This window comes from Pectinophora gossypiella, chromosome 20, assembly GCF_024362695.1.
Source record: "Pectinophora gossypiella chromosome 20, ilPecGoss1.1, whole genome shotgun sequence".
Classification (NCBI taxonomy): domain Eukaryota; kingdom Metazoa; phylum Arthropoda; class Insecta; order Lepidoptera; family Gelechiidae; genus Pectinophora; species Pectinophora gossypiella.
The window spans coordinates 4,429,330-4,449,282 of record NC_065423.1 but is presented as its reverse complement, the minus strand read 5'-3'; the positions used below and the strand labels follow the sequence as shown (position 1 = coordinate 4,449,282).

The window sequence follows — 19,953 nt, the reverse complement described above, 5'->3', positions numbered from 1 at the left end:
TTGTTGGATTTAAAAAAAACTTGATTTTTGATTCATTTTGTATAAAAATAAAATATAACAGGCGCGTTATTTAAAGGATCGTCAGAATGTTTATTACTATGGCATTAAACGACTATGACCAATATTTTGAACTTAATTCGATTTTCCAAAAATAAAAAAAAAAGTTTTATCTAGTGATAATGGAACTATCTTGCTAAAGGCGTAATATTATGGTGGTCGTCTTTTGAAAAATAGGTTTGCGTTTGACCACTACCTTACTTGATGGTGATACACGCTTAAGATACTACTTTTTTTAAAGAAATGTGTATACAAGGAATAAACAGTGGGGTGATAGAGGTACCTACTATGTTATCGGCCGAGTAGCACCAGGACATTGTGATAGGCATACTTGCAAAGTACAACTACCCGACTCCTGTTTTCCCTAACAGATACTTCAGACGTCATGCCAATATACGAGTTTCGTCACTAGATGGCAAGCTTATCTTTGGAGGGTGGTAACCATTTACGGTCAAGGTGAATCAATACCATAATTCAACCTAAACTTAGGCCGTAACGTTGAGTCGAATGCAAAAACTACAGCCAACGTCATATCTAAAATCAGATAGTATTAATATAGAAGTTCACCTAACAACACACAAAACAAAAACACAAAGTATTTATCTGACTAATAACTAGTCATTGGGAAAGCTCTGCTTGTTGTCATTGTTAAAATGTATAAAAAAAAGTTTTTTTAAAAAGTCCAATAAAAGCCAAAGTCGACATTTGGTAGTATAGTAAAAATACGTCGTTCTAGTCGTTTACCAAAAGATTTGACTTATTTTGTTTCGCTGGCTGACATTTTCCCATTTGAACCAAAACGGAAAGAGAGACGAATAAAAAGTCAAGATAACGGTCAAAAATGTTTTGCGCCAGATTATTAAATGTTCTAAAGGTCCTTTGTAATCCGCCGTACCGCATTTTTTACCCAAAGCACTTTATTTTCATACAAAATAAATAAGAAATCAAGATTTTTAAAATACACTAAAAGCCAAACTAATGGTCATACAAGTTTGGCGCTATAGAAAAAAAATGTTAACAGACATCTACTCGATACTCTCAACATGATATTTTTGCTGGTCGGCATTTTTCATATTTAAACTAAAACGTAAATTCCAATAAAAGCCAAAATAATGGTCATAGATGTTTGGTGTTATTAAAAAATATTGAGAAGCAACTATTAGACAGATTCAACGTATTTTTTTCGATGGCTGGCATTTTAACATATTAACCAAAACTGAAAGTCCAAATAATGGTCATAGAAGTTTGGCGCCATACTAATAAATGTTCTAACGGTCCTTTGTAATACGCCTGTATACCTCTTTTTCCCAACGGACATAATATTATTTTTTACAAAATGTATGAAAAGTCGAGATTTTTAAAATCCAATTAAAGCCAAACTAATGGTCATACACGTCTGGTGTCATAGTAAAAAATGTTCAGAACAATCTACTCGAAAGGTTTGACACATTTTTTTTTCTCTGACTGGCACTTTCAAATTTGGGCCGGCCAAAGTATGGAAAGCCGATGATCTCCTTTGTAATATATTTTGAATGGAATGTTCGATTTTAATAATTCCATGCAAATATATCTACATATTATAGCATATATAGGATGCTTTTGGCACGAGAGAATGTCATCATCGAGGAGCAACATGGTTTTGTGCAAGAAATTGGGAGGCACGAATACCTACAGATATTATTTACTTGGACTATGAAAAAGCTTTTGATCGAGTTCCTGTCACACCATTGATTGCTAAATTAGAGCCCTTTGGAATCAGAGGCAATGTCGTGAAGTGGATTGAAGACTTCCTGTCAAATCGCACATTCTCTGTGCGCATCGGAGAATCATACTCTGTTCCCAGAAAAGTCCTCAGCGTTGTGCCGCAGGGATCGGTGTTAGGACCTATTTTATTCAGTATCTACCTTACAGATCTTAAACATGGTATCATGTCTGATATATCACTCTTTGCAGATGACACGAAAATAACGGGGAATCCACTTATTAGCCATAATATAATCCAAGATGATCTTGATAGAGTAATTGCTTGGACCCGAGATTGGCTAATCACATTAAACGTAGACAAATGCACTGTGTTGCATGTTGGCAGTAACCACCCCACGTTGAGTTACACCATTGACTCAAAACCTCTCGAGTGTCTTAAAAAACAAAATGACCTTGGCATAACGATAACACATAATCTAAAGTGGGACGAACACATTATTGGAATCACTAAGAAGGATAACTCCCTCTTATACATAATTAGAAAAGCTTTTTATCATATAGATACGGAATTGTTTCTTAGGCTTTACAAAACTTACTTACGTCAAACCGCTGTTAGAACATGGGTTTCAAATATGGAGACTTTACTATCGGAAGAACATTGCACTACTAGAGAGAGTCCAAAGAAGAGCAACAAAGATGGTTACAGTACTGGCTGGCCGGAGTGGACTTTAGCGGGGGCCGCAGGACTCTCACCTCTGGCTTGACTTCATTGGCCAGCCAGAGTGGGGCGTTAGAGCTATACGCTCGCAGGGTGGAAGTGAAAGATGCATAAGTCGCGAGTTGGTAAGGCGGGTAAACCGCCTCGCAGAAAGCGGTGTACACCTCTTGACACCCTGAGATGCTCACAACCATATTGCTGCCTTGCCGTCCAGTCGCGTCGGCTAGATAGGTGGCCCAACCAGTGAGTGACGAGTCACCGCCTGCCCAATGTATCTCTGTTATTAACATTAGTCGAGCAGGCGCCATAGTCCCCCATAGCCCCAGTATATAGGTTCACTAACCCCCAACCCAATAGCCCAGTTCCTTTTGTTCCCATAATCTGCAATAGTCCTACACGAACCAGGGATTGTCTTTGGGTGCACTCCCATAGTGCATACAGGGATAATCGCCGGTTGGTGTCACAACACATTTAGAGTAAATTGTCTTAAGGGGCCTCTACGTGTTGGCTTCGGCCCCACACACGCCTGCCAAAAGTCCAGGACTCCATGACAGACCCGATCCGAGACATGGAAACGACATACAAATAATAATAAGATTAAAAATAATTAAATAAAAAATATTTTCCCATGATTCGGGAATTTTTCGGGTGTTTATTTTATTTTCCCATATTTTCCCGATATTTTTTCTTTCCCACCCAATTTTTTCTTTCCCTGCCCATCACTAGTCAGGATCGAAGCAAATGGAATTCTATAGTCTCTGCTTACCCCGGTGGGAAATAGGCGTGAGTTTATGTATGTATGTATGTATTATGGAATTTATATGTAAAAGCACACTGTAACGTCATAGAAAACGTGAGTGAAACGTGACGTGAAACGTGAACGTGAAAATGTCTGATTTATTGTTACGTTTTTTCTTGATTAAAATTCATAAATAAGTTAAATAGAAAACAGAAAATGTTTACCGTTATTTTTAGATCTGTCTTTATTTAGTAATCAGAATTTCATTATATATCTTGAACCTAGTATACGCACGACCTAATTAGGATATAGTCGTGAGCTATATCTGTATACGTCTACGTAATGCGAGGTACAATATGTCTTCACGGGTTGCACTCTGCTCCATCTTTTGCCGCCTCTGTAGCGTTTTTTGTTAATATAATCAACAATCATTTGTTCCAGCGTTTTCCCAGTCGAACAACCTCCGCGCTCACCTCCGTATTCACACAAACGAGCGGCCATACAAATGCAGCGAATGCGGGAAGGCTTTTACACAGGTATAAGAATGTATTACATTATAACAATTGAGCAGGGGGTTAAAAATGCCACATAGAAGCAATTAATCTAAAAAGGAATTGGTTCTATGTGGCTTCTATGTGTAACCCCTCTGGGGCGCTAAACAGACCACATAGAAGCAATTCGTCTAAAAGCAATATTGCAATTTGTTTGCGCATATAAAAGTAGTGTGCAGTCAAGAAATATAATATACCGTGATGCTATTTTATGTTATGTATTTTGATTTAGGTCACCAACTTGAATAATCACGTGCGTTTACACACGGGGGAGAGGCCCTTCGTGTGTCCCGAACCTGGCTGCAATAAAGCGTATGCACAGGTAATTATGCTGGGTTTACCTCAAAATTATCAACTAACTTCTCTTATAAATAAATATGTAATACAGTCTATAATCACATACCTATAAAGTCGAAATTTATTTAGGTTTTACTTCGCAAAACTGCATTCGTGTTACTCCTTTGTTGGAAATAAGCTGAACCTGTTTGGGAAAGTGTAGTCACTCTTTAGCTACTGAAGTAAGATAACAACTCTGTCATGCCAATTTTATTTGCACCAGGTGACGAACCTGAACCAACACCGCAAGCGACACCTCAACGGGCGCCCGGTGGAGACCACGTACGACTGCACCATCTGCGGGGAGCAGTTCCAACAGAGGAACCACATGTACACGCACAGGTAACATAACTATTTTCTGATACTCTGTCTGTGAACACTTTCTTTTTATAACGAGGGTCAGTCATTACACGCCTGCCGCGAGACCAGCGGAAGGTACGTCAGGCTCGCACCGACCAAAACCTCTCGGTGTCCATATCACCGTCGTTATGCCAAACCTACGGGTACGGGTTCTTCCGCGGCTTGGCGGCGTTTCCGTAAACCTAAGCTAACCCAAAAGGCATATAGCGCGACCATTTTTATTTCACATTTTAATCAAGCTTGTAACATACAAAACTGCAAAATTTAATTTCAATCTGTCGAGTCGTTTTTGCGTGATCTAACCCTGGAAAGTTACACTTTTATTATATGCCGCCAATCTGACTTTCTAACCCGATGGGAAACCAACCAAATTATAGGTTAGGTTGCCTCTGAAGACACATTTCTCAGGTATGTGGGTTTCCTCATGTTGTTATCCGTCACTGCTGTGCACATGATAATTTTTAAGATCCAAATATGAATTTGAACCTGCGACCTCACCCCACAATGAAAATCAAGCATCCTTCCAACTAGGCTACTACAGATAAACAATACAATGTCTTATGTCATGTCACAGACGCGACGTCCACGCAGAAGTACCGAAGGCTTCATCCCAGAGTCCGATGCGGCGACATGTCTGCAAACTATGCGATCTCGCGCTGCCCAACGAGAGACAGTTGCAGCAACACGTCGCGCAACATGTCGCTGACCACAGCCCCAGCGAGCCCGAGGACAACGGTGAGCATTGCTTGTTGTGTTACACGTTGCATGAAATGTGAGTAGCTAGTATTTAATCGCGCAAACAAATTTAAAATCCGCGTTTACTTTACCGTGAGATTGGCAGTCGCTTCCGGATCTGTCAAATCTTCAGGTTGAATGATGTTCACTTTAATATCGAGTGAAAGCGGTTTACAGAGCTCAGAGAATGCTGAAACAGTTCGTATGTTGATGTGATGATGTTTTAATAGTGAATGAAGGGTTATTATTGAGACGCCAAAGGCCCTCGACATGACTCATGTAACGACTACGTACTTAAATCAGTAAGTAGTAACCGGGACCAACGACTTAACGTGTCACGCAAATGTGGAACGTGCTAGAGATTTAAATATATGCATGAGGTTTCCTTTCTTAAACAGTATTGATGTATTGGTATGTGTGGCAGCGTCAGACGGGTCGCTGTCGTGCGTGTTCCGCTCGTGCGGCGCGCGGCTGTCGTCGGCGCACGAGCACACGGAGCACCTGCTATCGGCGCACCAGCTGCGCGTGCTCACGGCGCGGGCGCCACAGCCGCCGCGTCGCGGCCGCCCGCCCAAGGGACACACCGCCGCTATACTGCGGAAGGTATGCACCCTGCATCACATAACATATAGAACAGTACCAACCGGATTGAATAAGCAGAATAGACGGCCTTATAGCTAAACAGTAATGCCATGCAATATAATGCGTGTAGCTTCACAATGTTAACAACATAGCGCGTATGTAGTCAATAATATATCCAATACCTTGACCATCCTGACATCAGACAGCTTACCAGTAATGAAGCCTAAACATCGATAAACTGTCAATGGTTGCTAGTCATGAAACCTAAACATCGAAAAACTGTCAATTTATTGAAGTTTCAGCCAACCACAGGATAGGATCTGATAGAAACTGATCATGATAGAAACTAAGATATCCTCACGAGCCTGCCATAACTACTAAACTAAGAGGCCCGGTGGTAATTCCAATTGCGGTTAATTCTGGAAACAATCTTTTGTCGCTGTCACATATTTCCATATCATATAAGGGGGGTTAAAAACACCACATAAAAGCAATTCATTTAAAAAGTAATATTGTACCTTGACATTTGCGAATATAAAAGTATATTGCTTTTTATAGCAATATTAATCCATATAGCAATATTGCTTTTTGAGATGTATTGCTTCTATGTAGCATTTTTGACCCCCAAGTTGAAGTATAAAATGTGTTTTGCAGACAAAGCAAGAACGAGATCCATTGGAGATAAAGGAGCCAGCATTTCGACCGGTATTGTATGCTTTGATATTAATTGTTACACATTTTGTAAAACTAAAAGTATTCGTATTTATGAAACAATTGGGTATAGTGTACTTGATCAAAGATAATAGGAAATTCTGATCTCTACATAAAGACAGATCTAAAACTGACAAAAAACATTTTCTTTTTTCTATTTAGCTTATTTATGAATTTTAATCAACAAACACGTAATCATAAGTCCGACAATTACGTGTTGCATGACGTCACAGTGTGCTTTTTCATAGAAATTCCATAGTAATTTCATGTTTTAATGTTTAGTAAAAAGTAACTGATTTGAGTAGTTGAAAACTAGCCTTGTTCATACTTAAGAATTCCATTTCCTACGATTCTGTCATATAACTTTTACTTTTTCCGCTCTCATTAATATTGTCAAGCATGCTCGCATTTTTTGATAGAAAAGGAAAGGTGACGTTTGAGGAAGACAAAGCAAAATGGCGGTTGTCATAGACTAGAATGCACACGTTTGCGAACTAGAGATTTGATCAGTTCGAAATCCAAATGTCTAGAATAAACGGGTCCCATTCACAATCCGTTTTCTTGGATATCTTGCCGCAGCTGTCTCATCATCCGTTCCTGTACCTATTTGACTAAGAGTAGCGAATGATAATTACATTTTTTTTATTTCAGATCAAAATAATCAACGCTGACGATATGCAGTTCACTCCAAAACTAAAAGCACAGTTATTCCAATGAGCGAGTACAGTGACACGTTTCGGGGACAATTCAGTTATAATATATCGGAATCACAGCGCACCGCTGTACCTTCGCATGAAGCTAAAGCGTAAATAAGCTTACTTAAGTACATTATAAAGCGTTTTTCGAAAAATAAATGAATATTGTCTGAGAACTTGGTGGTACGCACTACTGTGCGTGAAAAGGGATAGCCATTATTTAAGCAGTTTAAAGTCAAAATCACTTGTTTATATTTCAAAGTAGTTGAATGCACTATTTTTAAATGTGCACATGTGTTACGGCTTACGGCGCACGGTAGAGTGTGAATCCAAGTTCTAATTAACAATAAATATTATCACGTAAGAGTTTAAATAGTATGCATTTATAAGTCGATTGTTCAAAATGGAGTTATCTTATAATTGTTAGTGATATCGTAAGTGCAATTTAATTTCACGATAAAAAATATAGTAATAATAAGGTGTACAAAGATGGAATATCGAGTATTATATGGTTTATAAGATAAAATTGAGTTTTAAATTAATAATATTCATTGAGAGTGTTCAAGCAATAGAATTAAATTATGATCTCTAAAATTAGAACCTCAACCATGAAATATGCATAACAAAGTTGAAATGGATATATATTAGTGTCTTTTTTATTTACGTAATCCTTTTGAGAAGGACTCAATATTAACTACTATAAGTCGGTACATTTTGTAACATTTACATTATTTTAATAGATTTACTTTAAGTGTCGTAAGGTTTATTGCAAACGACTGATGGTTATGGGTCAAGAAATTTGGTATGTCAGGATCATAATAAGGGAAATTCAGAGTGAGTGGTCTCTACTCACCGTAATCAAAAATAGACGCGACTATATGTATGTATGGGTCGGTCGGAATAGGTAACATTATTTGTAGGACTAAGAGCGATTTCAGATTAGCGTTTCTTTCTACGAGTCGTTTCGGCACGCGCGCTAAATTTCGCTTTATACCGGCGTGTTCGATCGAATTAATGGTGGTCAGTTTAGTAGCAATATTATATAGAGTTTAAAAGCACGTTGGCAAAAGCGCGTCTATACACGCGCTTCCAAACACGATCATACACGCGCATTTAAATAATTTCTTTTTGTCATTATATTGTTTAACCTAATTATTATTGGTCGTTTGCGATAAGTCTTAATTTCTTATCGTCATAACGTATCCCGTCTTCAATATATGTTTATTGATTGTATTTTTACAAATACTTTAATATGCGTGCTTTATGGAAAGTTCGTTTGCAGGCAGTTTCTAATAGTTGTATGATTTTGGTATGCGATTTAGATTGTTACTTTGCCATCTTTAACGTAGCGGCTTCAGCCATAGACTTAGATCCGTAAGCAATGATATCTTGGGGTCATTATAATTAGTTTTATTTAAAGAAGCAAATCTTTATATAAGAGACCGTTGAACTAGTGAGAATCACTAGCAAATCTCATTAGGTTCTACTGCATTTAAATATTTTTTCTGTAACCGAAGTATTTTACTGTTAATAGTCTAATGACGACTACTGAAAATGTTGTGAATGTCTTATGAACTTGTGTGTTGTATAGGGAGTCTACAAACACAATACAACACTATTTTGTGCACAATCACACAAGAAAATAACACTATACAAGTAGGTAAGAAGAAGTACAGCAGGCGGTTTTATTGCTAATTAGCAATTTCTTCCAGGCAACCTTAGGGTGACAAAAACTGTCATTAGAAATAATAATCGGGGCGGAGTCTATTCATCTACTTTTTAATTTACATTTGAAAATATTTCTCTTTTTCGGCAGCTTTCTTTTAATATACCTATTGATAAAGTAGTTATAGATAATTTATTATAATAAAAATATACCCTCATCCAACCAATTTTAATAAAAAAACAACAATTAAATTATCTAGTTATAATGGCCCAAGTAAGTTGTAGACTAAGGTGAAAATGTTCCTATGAATGTATCAGAGCGGTTAAATAGTCGGGTAGCGTGTACAGACCATTAAGCTAGACGTGTAAAGTGTACGTGGCAGATTTTTCTATTAACATACATTTATCTTAAAATATAAAATTTTAAACTATTTATGGTGTTTCATTTTTATTCACAAGTGACTCAAGAAAGCATATTTCTTGTTTTTCATCATAATAATTAATGAGAAAAGCAATATAGATGGCGTTGTAGCTTTAGCATGATAATTACCTATTTTCTCATTAATCGGGTACATAATCATTCCAAAATAAAATAATGGCAGAAGCAGATTACGTTACTGGAAAGTCCGTCTTTTTTACCTTTGATGGGTTTGCTCTTGGCCCCAGACTTGCCCGAAGGCATTGACGAGGCCTAAGGTGGCGAGTTCGCCCAGAAGGTGCCTTTCACTCTGGCCCTGAAATCACCCGGGTTATATGCATTCTGAAATACAGAAGATGGCAGAGAATTCCACTCCCTCATTGCCAAAGTAGGTACCTACTTGAAACAAGTTTGCATCTTTCTTTTTATCTACAATGTTAAATATTTACATTTTGTGTAAGTACATTAGTTATGCAGACTTGTGCACTTTTTATGTTACAATTTGTATAGTAATGTATTAACTGTTTTATGTAGGTATTGTTTATAAGGTATAGTTTGTAAAGTAAAGAATAAGTACAATTAGTTGCGTATTTATGTTCCTTATTTACATCTACGTTGGGAAATTGAGGCCACAAAAATAAGTAGGTAAGTATTTAATCTTGCCATAAGTATAAGTTCTCAGTATTGTGCAGATTTTTTCGTATTTTTCTGCGCGTATCTTTACTTCTGACCGACTTCATCAACCCTGTTGAACCCATGCTGGTAAGGACTAGTGGACTGGTTTAAAGGGCAAAAAAAAGAAATAAGTTTACAGATTTATTTAACAACATAATATAGCATCACGCCTGTATCCTCAAAGGGGTAGGCAGAGGTGTTGCTCCTTGCTGGCTATGTTATGTGTGTGCGTGTGTTGCGTTGCTATGTTGTATCTCTTTGTTTATTAAGCTATTTTTTCGTGAACATTCGTCCCTTTCGTGATGTTAAAAAAACGAATGCGTGTTTTTCTTTTTTAATAACTGATTTATCACGTCTTGTCACCTTGGTTCCGTCCATCGCAAGATTTAGTATCAAAAGTAGCTAAGGCTTTTCTATCGATTGTTTGAAGCTCTGCCTAATACCATTAAACAGGGCTTAGACAGCATATTTCGTTTATAAACAGAATATTTTCTCTATCTACCGCCAATGCACACATCGGAACGCATTATTTTTTTGCACTTTTTATTTCGTGCGACTGTAAATGACGTTTCTTTATTATATGTGATGGCTGTGTCGGTTAATCTTTAGATAAGAGCAGACAAACTGCATTTTACTGTCAGTAGTCGCGGAGTGTTTATCGACATTTCACATTTTCAGCATTTGAAGGTTAGTTTAAGGACGTTTTTTTTTTCTATAAAATACTATTTACACTTACTCATACTTATTAAAATACAGTTTATATAGATAGTACACAGGTTTTTAGTGTAATCATAACCACCACACCACTTGATATCAATTCAGAATTATCCCCCTCAATAATCGTTACGATGTCACTAAACCCTGTATGGACGTACTTATCAGTTTAAGTAGTGATATTTATTATAACAATGAGGGACTTTCCAGGCTATGTTCACCAAAAACAATATAAAAATAAATAATAATAATAATAAAAAAGTTTATTTAGGTAAAATCTACGACCTACGACACACATGTATATACATTTACAACATTAAAATATACACACATTAACATTAATTTAGTTGGAAAAAATATGGGTGCCGCAGTTCACCAAAAAAGGCCAGGGTTCAGTGAAAATATAGATGGCGTTGTACAGATTTAACGTGATAATTACCTATTTTCTCATTGCTCTGGTACTTACATAATTTAGGAGGTAGTTATTAGACGCACTTCACACATTCATGTCTGTTATTTTATTAGGTTTGTGTGTATCTTATTATTTTTAATATTTTGTTCCTTAGGTATTCTTTGTGTTTTCTGTTAAACTGGTACTGAGGCATACATCATAATAATAAGTCACCTACTTTGTTTATCTATGTCTTATATTATGGTTTAAATTGAACACAACTATGACGGAGTATTATTAGAACGTTTATTGGCAAACAAGTCAGTTGATTTGTTTTATCATTGAGCTATTGTAGTGTGCACTGTGCAGTAGACGTACAAATTGCAAATCATCATCATCAATTTAAGAGCCACGCTCTTGTCGGTGCAGCATTTTCCATGCTACTTTTTTAGGGAAAAATAGGGCAGTAAAAAGAATTAAAAATAAATAAGTACTTAAATAAAAAAGAAAAATACAAATACCTATTTAATATTTTATGGCATTAAAACAAGACACGCGAAAACGCGAAGACGTAAGTAGTACATTAATAATAATAATATGTTCTTTATTTTAGTCTTCACAGGGTCAATATATCGACATACAAAATTAAATACATGCTTCAGAATAAAAAACAAAACTAAAATCCAATTATAATAAAAGAAAATCGATGTCAAAATTAAAATAAAAATTTCACTCAAAATTACAATCAAAATTTAAAATTTATCAAAAGAATTAAATTAAATTAAAATGAATGTCGAGAAAACAAAATTCACACACATACCTATTACCGTACTAATCTACCTATTTACAAACGGAAATAATATTTATGTTGAAGTTTGCTTCACAGTTTTAAAATTAGGTAAATGGAGCGATGGTGTGGCAAGGCAGCTGTGGTGACAGGCGCGACGGGAGGCATCGGCAGTGCCATAGCGCAGGTGTTAGCCAAAGAGGGTATGCAGGTAGTTGGGATAGACCTGAAGACCGAACGTGAGGTGAGGGCTCTGAACCAGAATCAGTTTTTCAAACTGATACGCATTTAATTATATCTGCAGGTAAATTAAGTATGAATTAAGTAAGTAAATAACAGTCTCAGATACTTATAATAAGACGGTGTACTTATTACTTTATTCATGTTTTTTTTAATTATTTTTAATTCTATACTTTTGCGATGGAATTCCACTTGATATTATCTCAGAATAATGAGCTAAATTATCCCCCTCAGTATTCGTTACGATGTCACCTTAGACCCCGCACAAGTACGTACCTATAGGTAGCCATACAGATACATTGGGTCTTAGTGGCACCGTAACGAATACTGAGGGGAATGATTCAGACCATGATTCTGAGATCATAATAAGTAGACAGAATTTCTTCTCGGAAAATCCATGAAAATATGAGTGTTTATTTTTCAATTATTTTCAGTTTCATAATTTTTCGACGGAAAATTGTGCTTGATATCAACTCGGAATCATGGTCTGAATCACACCTCAAAGTTTTCGTTACGATGTCACAAAAATCCTGTGTAATATTAGTATTGTACCTAACTATTTATTTATTTATTTTTAAAAAACAAATAAGTAACTAAAATGTTTAGTCTGAACGACTGCTAGAATACTTAGGTGTCAATCACAATTGTAAAAAACATAGGAGCTCGTTTATCTCTTATTATGCTTTACCCTTTTTTAGACTACCAGACCCAAATCAATTAAGGAAAGTGCTAGTCATAAATGTACACACAAGAATCGAACGGGATTCTCTTAAAATGCATAAGTGGTTTTGTTATAATTTTAATTATCATAATCCTTTTCGCATAACGTTTTTAAGCATAATAGTACTTTCCCATAATAACATCTAAGAATACTGGTTTGTTAGGTAAGTATAACTTATTTTTGGACTAATATTTGTTGGTATAAATTTGATTCGCAAATAAATAGGTATCCATAATTCTTTTTTAGAATAATAGTGTTTTGTCATAATTTTTATAAGGCATAACAGTAGGTTAGGGTGCGGCAGGGGTGGCCCTTGGGCCACCCGTACGCCGCCAGCATGTTTATCTTACACACGAAAAGTATGCTGAATTTTGACCAACAGCATGAAATAGAGTCAAAAAATATAAAAAGTCACAATCATGAATTAAATGCAGCCAAGGAAAAAGTAAGTTTCGGAAATGTTCAAAGTTGTGCCAAAACTTTTCTTATTCGGAGTATAGTTTTTATGCTTATAATAATTATGCTTAAGTATATATCATTATTGTCATTAATTATTATGCTTATAATAGTTATGAGTTTTAAAATTATGCTTAAAAAGTTATGACAAATTAATACTATGCGTACTAACTAATAATAGGACAAGTAACATTATGCCATGGTAAATTATTACATAATAATTTATGCGTGAAAATAGAGAACCGAATCGAACCCGGGACCTGGTTTGGTGGTCAAGGAGTTAAGCCTTTATATCAGGAATATCAAAGGGTTATTTTTGCAGGGAATAATTTCAGTTGGTAAAGGCACCGTGCAATACCAACAGTGCAACATCACCGACCTAGTGGAGTTGGCAGATACCTTCAAGTGGATTGACAGTCTCGGGGGAGTCGATGTGATGGTCAACTGCGCGGGGTACTCCAAGATAGGACATATTACTAGTATGTATAGCAGCGAGGAGCTGGCGCAGCGGTTAACGCGCTCGGTCTGCGATTGTTGAAGTTAAGCTTTCGCAAAGGTCGGTCATAGGATGGGTGACCACAAAAAAAGTTTTCATCTCGAGCTCCTCCGTGCTTTGGAAGGCACGTTAAGCCGTTGGTCCCGGCTGCATTAGCAGTCGTTAATAACCATCAATCCGCACTGGGCCCGCGTGGTGGTTTAAGGCCCGATCTCCCTATCCATCCATAGGGAAGGCCCGTGCCCCAGCAGTAGGGACGTTAATGGGCTGGTGATGATGATGACTAGTATGTCACCTTTTTACCCGGTTTCAAAGACTTCTGAAAAAAATATCTGCAAAACTTACCCCTGGCGCTTTTAAACGCCGCTGTCTCCTACATAAGTATATCGCATGATGAACCTGCCGATGTGACATTTCATTCTACTAATCTCTTGTAGGTGTAGGCACCAATCCGATACCAGACTCTGAAATACTAAGGACCATGGATGTAAATATAAAAGCCATGATATTCTGCACGCGACACGCTGTCGACTCTATGAAGAGACGAGGGGTCGACGGACACGTTGTCAATATTAACAGGTAAGTACTTAGATGTCTTGTATTTATTTGATTTATTAATTTAAGAGCCACGCTCTTGTCATTGTAGCATTCACCATGACTTCTTTATAAGACACGACGTTCGCCTTCTCTTTAATTTGTTATTCTTGGTCCTTCTCATCTAAATGATGTTTTTAATCCATTCCTCGTGTCTTATTAAGAATCCAATCATCTTGCCTCTTAAGTAGTCAATAAATCTCAATATTTTGTTTATTCATTTAAATATTTATCGTACATAACATATAATGTAGAGAAGTGACAAATACCTATAGGTAGATTAAGGCCCAAATAATAACAGCCTCCGTGGTCTAGTGGTTAGAGCGTTAGGCTCACGATCTGGAGGTCCGGGTTCGATTCCCGATGGGGATATTGTCGAAATCACTTTGTGAGACTGTCCTTTGTTTGGTAAGGACTTTTCAGGCTTGAATCACCTGATTGTCCGAAAAAGTAAGATGATTCCGTGCTTGTGAGGGCACGTTAAGCCGTTGGTCCCGGCTATTAGCCGTAAAAACACCTCCACCAACCCGCAGTGGAGCAGCGTGGTGGAGTATGCTCCATACCCCCTCCGGTTGAAGGGGAGGCCTGTGCCTAGCAGTGGGACGTATATAGGCAGTTTATGTAAGGCCCAAATACATACCTGTCACTATGTTATATAGACATAATGTAGGTATAGATAGAGTGTTTATGTAAACTAAAGACATTCAATTGAACTAATTAGGCCAGGAAGGCGCGCAGCGGCCTGCACATCCTTATTAATGCCAATAATAACTTGTACCCTGTAGGTACCCTAGTTTGAAGGGTCACATCTAGGTAGATTATTCTGTGTTTTTTTTTAAAACAAACGGGGAACTCTATCTAGAGTGTAGATAGATCATCTCTGTGTTGAAAGTCAAGTGACATTAATATTGGCCCAGCCTGGCCCAGCATGTTAGCCCAATGTCTACTGCGGTGTTCACAGACCATAAATGCCGCGCTGGTTACGGCTTACTGTAATTCTGATGTCTTTCCGCAAATCTGGGAATGTCACTAGACTCTAGAGATCTATTTAGCGATATGTTAATAACTGGCAAATACATGGTGTTAGTGTTAGTGAGTTCGTAACGAAAACTTTGAGGGATGATTCAGACCATGATTATGAGTTGACATCAAGTGGAATTTTCCGTCGCAAACGTATGGAACTGTAAATTATTTAAAAACACTAAAATTTCCATGGATTTTCCGACAGGAAATTCCACTTGATATCACCTCAGAATCATGGTCTGAATCGTCCCCCTCAGTATTCGTTACGGTGTCACTAACACCCTGTATAGTGTCGCTTTTTCGTGGACTCGGCAAAAGTGACAGTGTTTAACTGATAATAGTGCCTACGCGTATACAATTTTAGTGAATGCTCCTTTATGGCCCCTAGTTATAGTCGAGACCCCTAGTCTATGTAGCCTATGCTTAAATGTGGCGTAATCGATAATTGTCTAATGTTCTTTATTTCAGCATAGCGGGACATTACATACCGTTCACGAGTGAATTCAATGTGTACACCAGTTCCAAATATTCTGTAACAGCTTTCACAGGGGCTCTTGCCAACGAACTGGCTACATTTGGAAACAAGATCAAAACTACGGTAAAATTGGCCCCGATTCCTGCAGACACCTCCTAATTTTATTTTAAGTTACACTTACCCGTCATTTTCTTATCCGCCGAAAACTGTTAATTTTAAAATGAATAAATAACCCGGGGGAATCAAATAGGCATCTCGCTGGTATGCAACCCGTTTGACGTGTGCTGTAACTTAATTCGTCGGGTTATGGCCAGTATAACATTCTGAGCAGGTTTTTTTAAATTTCTGCCTAAAATTAGAAAGAAAGAAAGAAAGAAAGAAAGAAAATATTTATTCCCATATTGGACGCCACATTTACAAACTTACATTACAGAAATAAAAAAAAATAGGAAAAAAAACAAAGACAAAAAGACAATTAATAATACATACATTAATTACACAATGGAGGCGCCCAAAATAAAAAAAGGATCTCCCTCAGCATAATGCCGTGACACGTGCTTAGCACGGGCCGCGGCGCTGGTATTATGGGAGACCTATCGAACGTGAGCCACGGACACACCAAACTCAATTACAAATTGACGTGTGTTCTATGAATTTTATGCCTGTTGATTGCCCGCCTCTTTCCGGATAAGGAAATGGCAGTTTCAATTTCAAGGTGGAAGACGTCTCGTCTTGATTACAGACCTTAATTTACCTCGGGGCAACTGGCCTTTAGGCAGAGTGGCGACTCTTCACCCGGGTGCGGACGGAATAGTGAGGGTCATGGATAATACGCTCCCAAGCGGGGATTGTCCGGAAGAAAGATGACCTGTGTTTCGGAAGGCACGTTAAGCCGTTGGTCCCGGTTACTACTTACTGATGTAAGTTAGTAGTCAGGGGCCTTTGGCGGCTCAATAGTAACCCTGACACCGGTTGATGGGGTTGGTAATCCACCTCACAACGCACACGATAGAAGTTATTATTATTTATAATTTTCAGAGTATATCTCCGGGGCTGGTGCAGACGCCTTTGAGCAGCGCGTTTATAGCGGACTTCAGCGCGGTTCCAGCTCTGCAGCCGGTCGACATTGCCAACGCTGTGTTATATGCTGTCTCTACTCCTCCACACGTCAATGTACGTTGTTTTCGATAGCATTCGATATAGTATTACCCTACGAACTTATTATTTATTCGAAGGTATTACCACTATATGTATCTTTCTACTACTACTAGAAAGAGACATCAGCTGACCTGAGAGCTGTTATTATGGAAACTCTGGGTTATGCATATGTGTTGCTTTTAAAGCAAGTGGCTAAGTAATACACCTCGAAAATTGGGTAGTTTCCTAGGTCAAAGAAAAATTGTGAAATTCTGAATACTAAATAAAGGCGGCAAAAAATGTTTTCTTTTTTCTATTTCACTTATTTATGAATTAATAATAAGTAAAGACATAAGTGCGACATTTTGTCACGTTATTCTATGACGTCACAGGTTGCTTTTTCATACAAATTCCATAGTAATTTCATGTTTTGACGTTTAGTAAAAAGTAACTGATTTGACTACAGTTGGAAACTACCCTATTGTATATCTTCTAACATATATAGTTTGCAAATCTTTTTTGTAAATATGTATTATTTTTATTTGTAAGCGGTTTGTAAGTATGTCGTTTACATATCTCGGGACTATGAAATCCCGGACTTCTAGAAAGCTTCTCTGGCGACGTGAATGGTACTTTGGCTGTGTTTCAATCCTCTGAGACCCTTACACTCCTATTAAATTCATACACTCAACGTCACATACACTACAGTATGTTGTAGAAGTTGTAGAACCTTTCCATTTATAAGTAGGATAATTGTATTGATTTACCTAAGAACAAGAAACTGCATTAACCTCAAAAGTTCTGGTTGTCATTTAATTTAATAATTTCGTTTTCAGGTAACAGAAATGACTGTTCAACCAGTGGCAGGGTTAAGAAAATAAATTTATAAAATACTTATATGTCTAATAGAAAATGTATAGTGTGTTGAGTACAAAAAAACCTAATAAAACTGTTCATTGAAGTATTTATTGATGTTTAAACGAATTATTATCAACTGCTAACTATTTTACATATATATAAACTGGTATCCGTAAGCCATAGAGTGATCAACGCATCGCTAATGTTATTAATGGTTCATCATGTTATGGACCCAACCCTTGTTTTTTGGTCGGTTACTATTTATAAGGCAATTCTCACACTGCTCCGCATGATGCAGCGTAGCGCGTGGATGCGTGTTCTTCCGTTGCTTGTAAGTATCTCCATTTGTATAGAAAACACGAACGCGGGTGGATGCATTTTCCGTGTGTTAGACCGTGCGTGTATTCTATACCACGCGCTACGCTGCATCATGCGGGGCAGTGTGAGAATCGCCTTAGAACATTAATTTCTTCGTTCGATCATTTCGGTAGCTACCAAAACCTATCCTAAGGCTTCTATCCTAGTACTTCATCATTACGATTAAGTATACGTAATTACATACCCAATTTTCGGTCTAAGTATATCAAAGAGTAAAGAATAATACTTATTTACCGACTACGTATACAACGGTAATTCTCTCTTCTGCGCTAGAGTTATCTCATTCCCTCTGGATCTTACTGCAGTCCAAAGAGTCGTAAGCCGCTAAGTAGTGAGGGGGACCGCGCGCAGACTGTTTGTCTCGCTTGCACTTACGCGATAAACCGGTAAACGGTAAAAATGATATTTTTGTATGGAGTGTCCAGTGTGTGCTCATTCGTTGCGCGCGTGAAACACTAAACACGCGACAATCGGTCTTGCGGCACAAACGACCATAGATTAAAGATAATCATTTCTTAATTCCTAAAATTGGACTAATGAGATGTAACCTTGGTCTTCTATCAGATGCATGACGGAACATAATGGAACACTGAAGATCCTTCTTTGCTAATATTGTAAGAAAGTTTGTATGTTTGTTAGTACGGTCACGAGTACTAATATGTATATGTCGTGGCCAGATAATAGAATTGATCATTTCATGATGTACTCGTTCATTTCTGTTGAAACCATGTCACATTACCTTTTTTGGAAAATTAAACAGTAAGTCTCATTAAATGTCAAATGTGATAGTGCGACAGGGTTCTAAAGTGGGTACATGATATTGCTCTATTGGTAGTGTAATGTAATAGTTAAAACATTCGTCCCGGCGGATTGACGACTGCTGCGAGTTCAAAGTTATGGTAAATTGTTCCAGCTAAGTACCTACTTAATTTTGTCTTCGTAATCCCAACAGCTAAAACGATCGATCGTGGAGAGATAGTCTGCGTTTTGGAAAAGATAAGCTGCTGTTGGAGCGACGCGTTTATTTCGATTGGTTCTATTTTTAAAAAAAGTGTTTTCGAGTAAAGACCTACTTATATTTTGAAAAAGGAATCTTTAGAATTGTGAATCCTTTTTTAAATATACTATAGGTACAAACTACGCGGGCGTAGTCGTGGGTCCAAAGCTAGTATTAAGCAATGCTGTAATCTCTAGTTGACAAACATTGCATATTTAAACTATTGTAAGATCTATTAAAATCGCATAAGGTTGAAAAATATGCAGCTTATCTTGGTATAAGGAAAACAATTTAAAAAGATGATGGTCTAGACGTTTTTTTTATGTCTTATGTTTACGTAGGTAAGTACATGTTTTTGGTTTATTTTGACTCAACTGATGTCCTGCAAGTCATCGACAAGGTATTACTTATTATAAATTTGTGCATTATGTCATACTGATTCAAGGCAATGACACTGCACTAAACTATAAATAAGTACTTAAGTAGACTGCATTAAGTAATTCCACTTTTTTTCTAATCTGAAGTTAGAAATGGGGGAGGTCAAAAGTGCAAGATTTTTTATATTACGTGTCTTATTGGAGATTTGCCATATTTGGTTTTTGCGACTTGGCCGGACGGATGCGCAGCGCTAACGATTCCGTACAAAATTTAAAACAACAGGGGGTTAAAAAGGCCACATTGAAGCAAGCATCTACGAAAGTAATATGACATTTGGGCATATAAAAGTAAGTGCACAATGC

The 19,953-nt window shown here is 37.3% G+C and overlaps 3 protein-coding genes across 6 annotated transcripts in view; 2 read left to right on the top strand and 1 right to left on the bottom strand.

Annotated features, from left to right (window-relative positions):
• LOC126376157 (zinc finger protein OZF-like) overlaps positions 1 to 9,284 on the top strand; it is a 164,518-nt gene extending 155,234 nt beyond the window's left edge. For all 3 annotated transcript variants that reach the window (XM_050023355.1, XM_050023357.1, XM_050023356.1), the window contains 7 exons: positions 3,660 to 3,754; positions 4,002 to 4,091; positions 4,329 to 4,447; positions 5,040 to 5,200; positions 5,625 to 5,803; positions 6,437 to 6,487; positions 7,145 to 9,284. In XM_050023355.1, the coding sequence (XP_049879312.1) occupies positions 3,660 to 3,754; positions 4,002 to 4,091; positions 4,329 to 4,447; positions 5,040 to 5,200; positions 5,625 to 5,803; positions 6,437 to 6,487; positions 7,145 to 7,210 (761 nt within the window). In that variant the 3' untranslated portion in view covers positions 7,211 to 9,284. The remainder of the gene's footprint in view (positions 1 to 3,659; positions 3,755 to 4,001; positions 4,092 to 4,328; positions 4,448 to 5,039; positions 5,201 to 5,624; positions 5,804 to 6,436; positions 6,488 to 7,144) is intronic.
• The window catches only part of LOC126376154 (short-chain specific acyl-CoA dehydrogenase, mitochondrial), a 30,953-nt gene extending 19,397 nt beyond the window's left edge, over positions 1 to 11,556 (bottom strand). Inside the window, exon 1 of the mRNA XM_050023350.1 lies at positions 11,546 to 11,556. The gene's annotated coding sequence lies outside the window, so the exon portion shown is untranslated. The remainder of the gene's footprint in view (positions 1 to 11,545) is intronic.
• LOC126376159 (farnesol dehydrogenase-like) lies at positions 10,483 to 17,933 on the top strand. Of its 2 annotated transcripts, none has more exons than XM_050023361.1 (7): positions 10,483 to 10,633; positions 11,938 to 12,082; positions 13,578 to 13,734; positions 14,189 to 14,330; positions 15,837 to 15,966; positions 16,882 to 17,016; positions 17,817 to 17,933. In XM_050023361.1, the coding sequence occupies exons 2-7, from the start codon at positions 11,954 to 11,956 to the stop codon at positions 17,859 to 17,861; spliced, it is 738 nt and encodes a 245-aa protein (XP_049879318.1). In that variant the 5' UTR covers positions 10,483 to 10,633; positions 11,938 to 11,953; the 3' UTR covers positions 17,862 to 17,933. The 2 variants fall into 2 exon arrangements, with proteins under 2 accessions (XP_049879318.1, XP_049879319.1); XM_050023362.1 differs by lacking the exon at positions 17,817 to 17,933 and adding an exon at positions 17,079 to 17,282 and having other exon boundaries at positions 10,484 to 10,633; positions 16,882 to 17,045.
• Positions 17,934 to 19,953: the final 2,020 nt, after the last annotated feature.

Coding starts and splice junctions, on each gene's coding strand:
- LOC126376159 (XM_050023361.1), top strand. CDS start 11,954: ATGGAGCGATGGTGTGGCAAGGCAGCTGTGGTGACAGGCGCGACGGGA. Junction 14,331..15,836: donor CACGTTGTCAATATTAACAG/GTAAGTACTTAG, acceptor TCTTTATTTCAG/CATAGCGGGACATTACATAC. Junction 15,967..16,881: donor GAAACAAGATCAAAACTACG/GTAAAATTGGCC, acceptor TATAATTTTCAG/AGTATATCTCCGGGGCTGGT.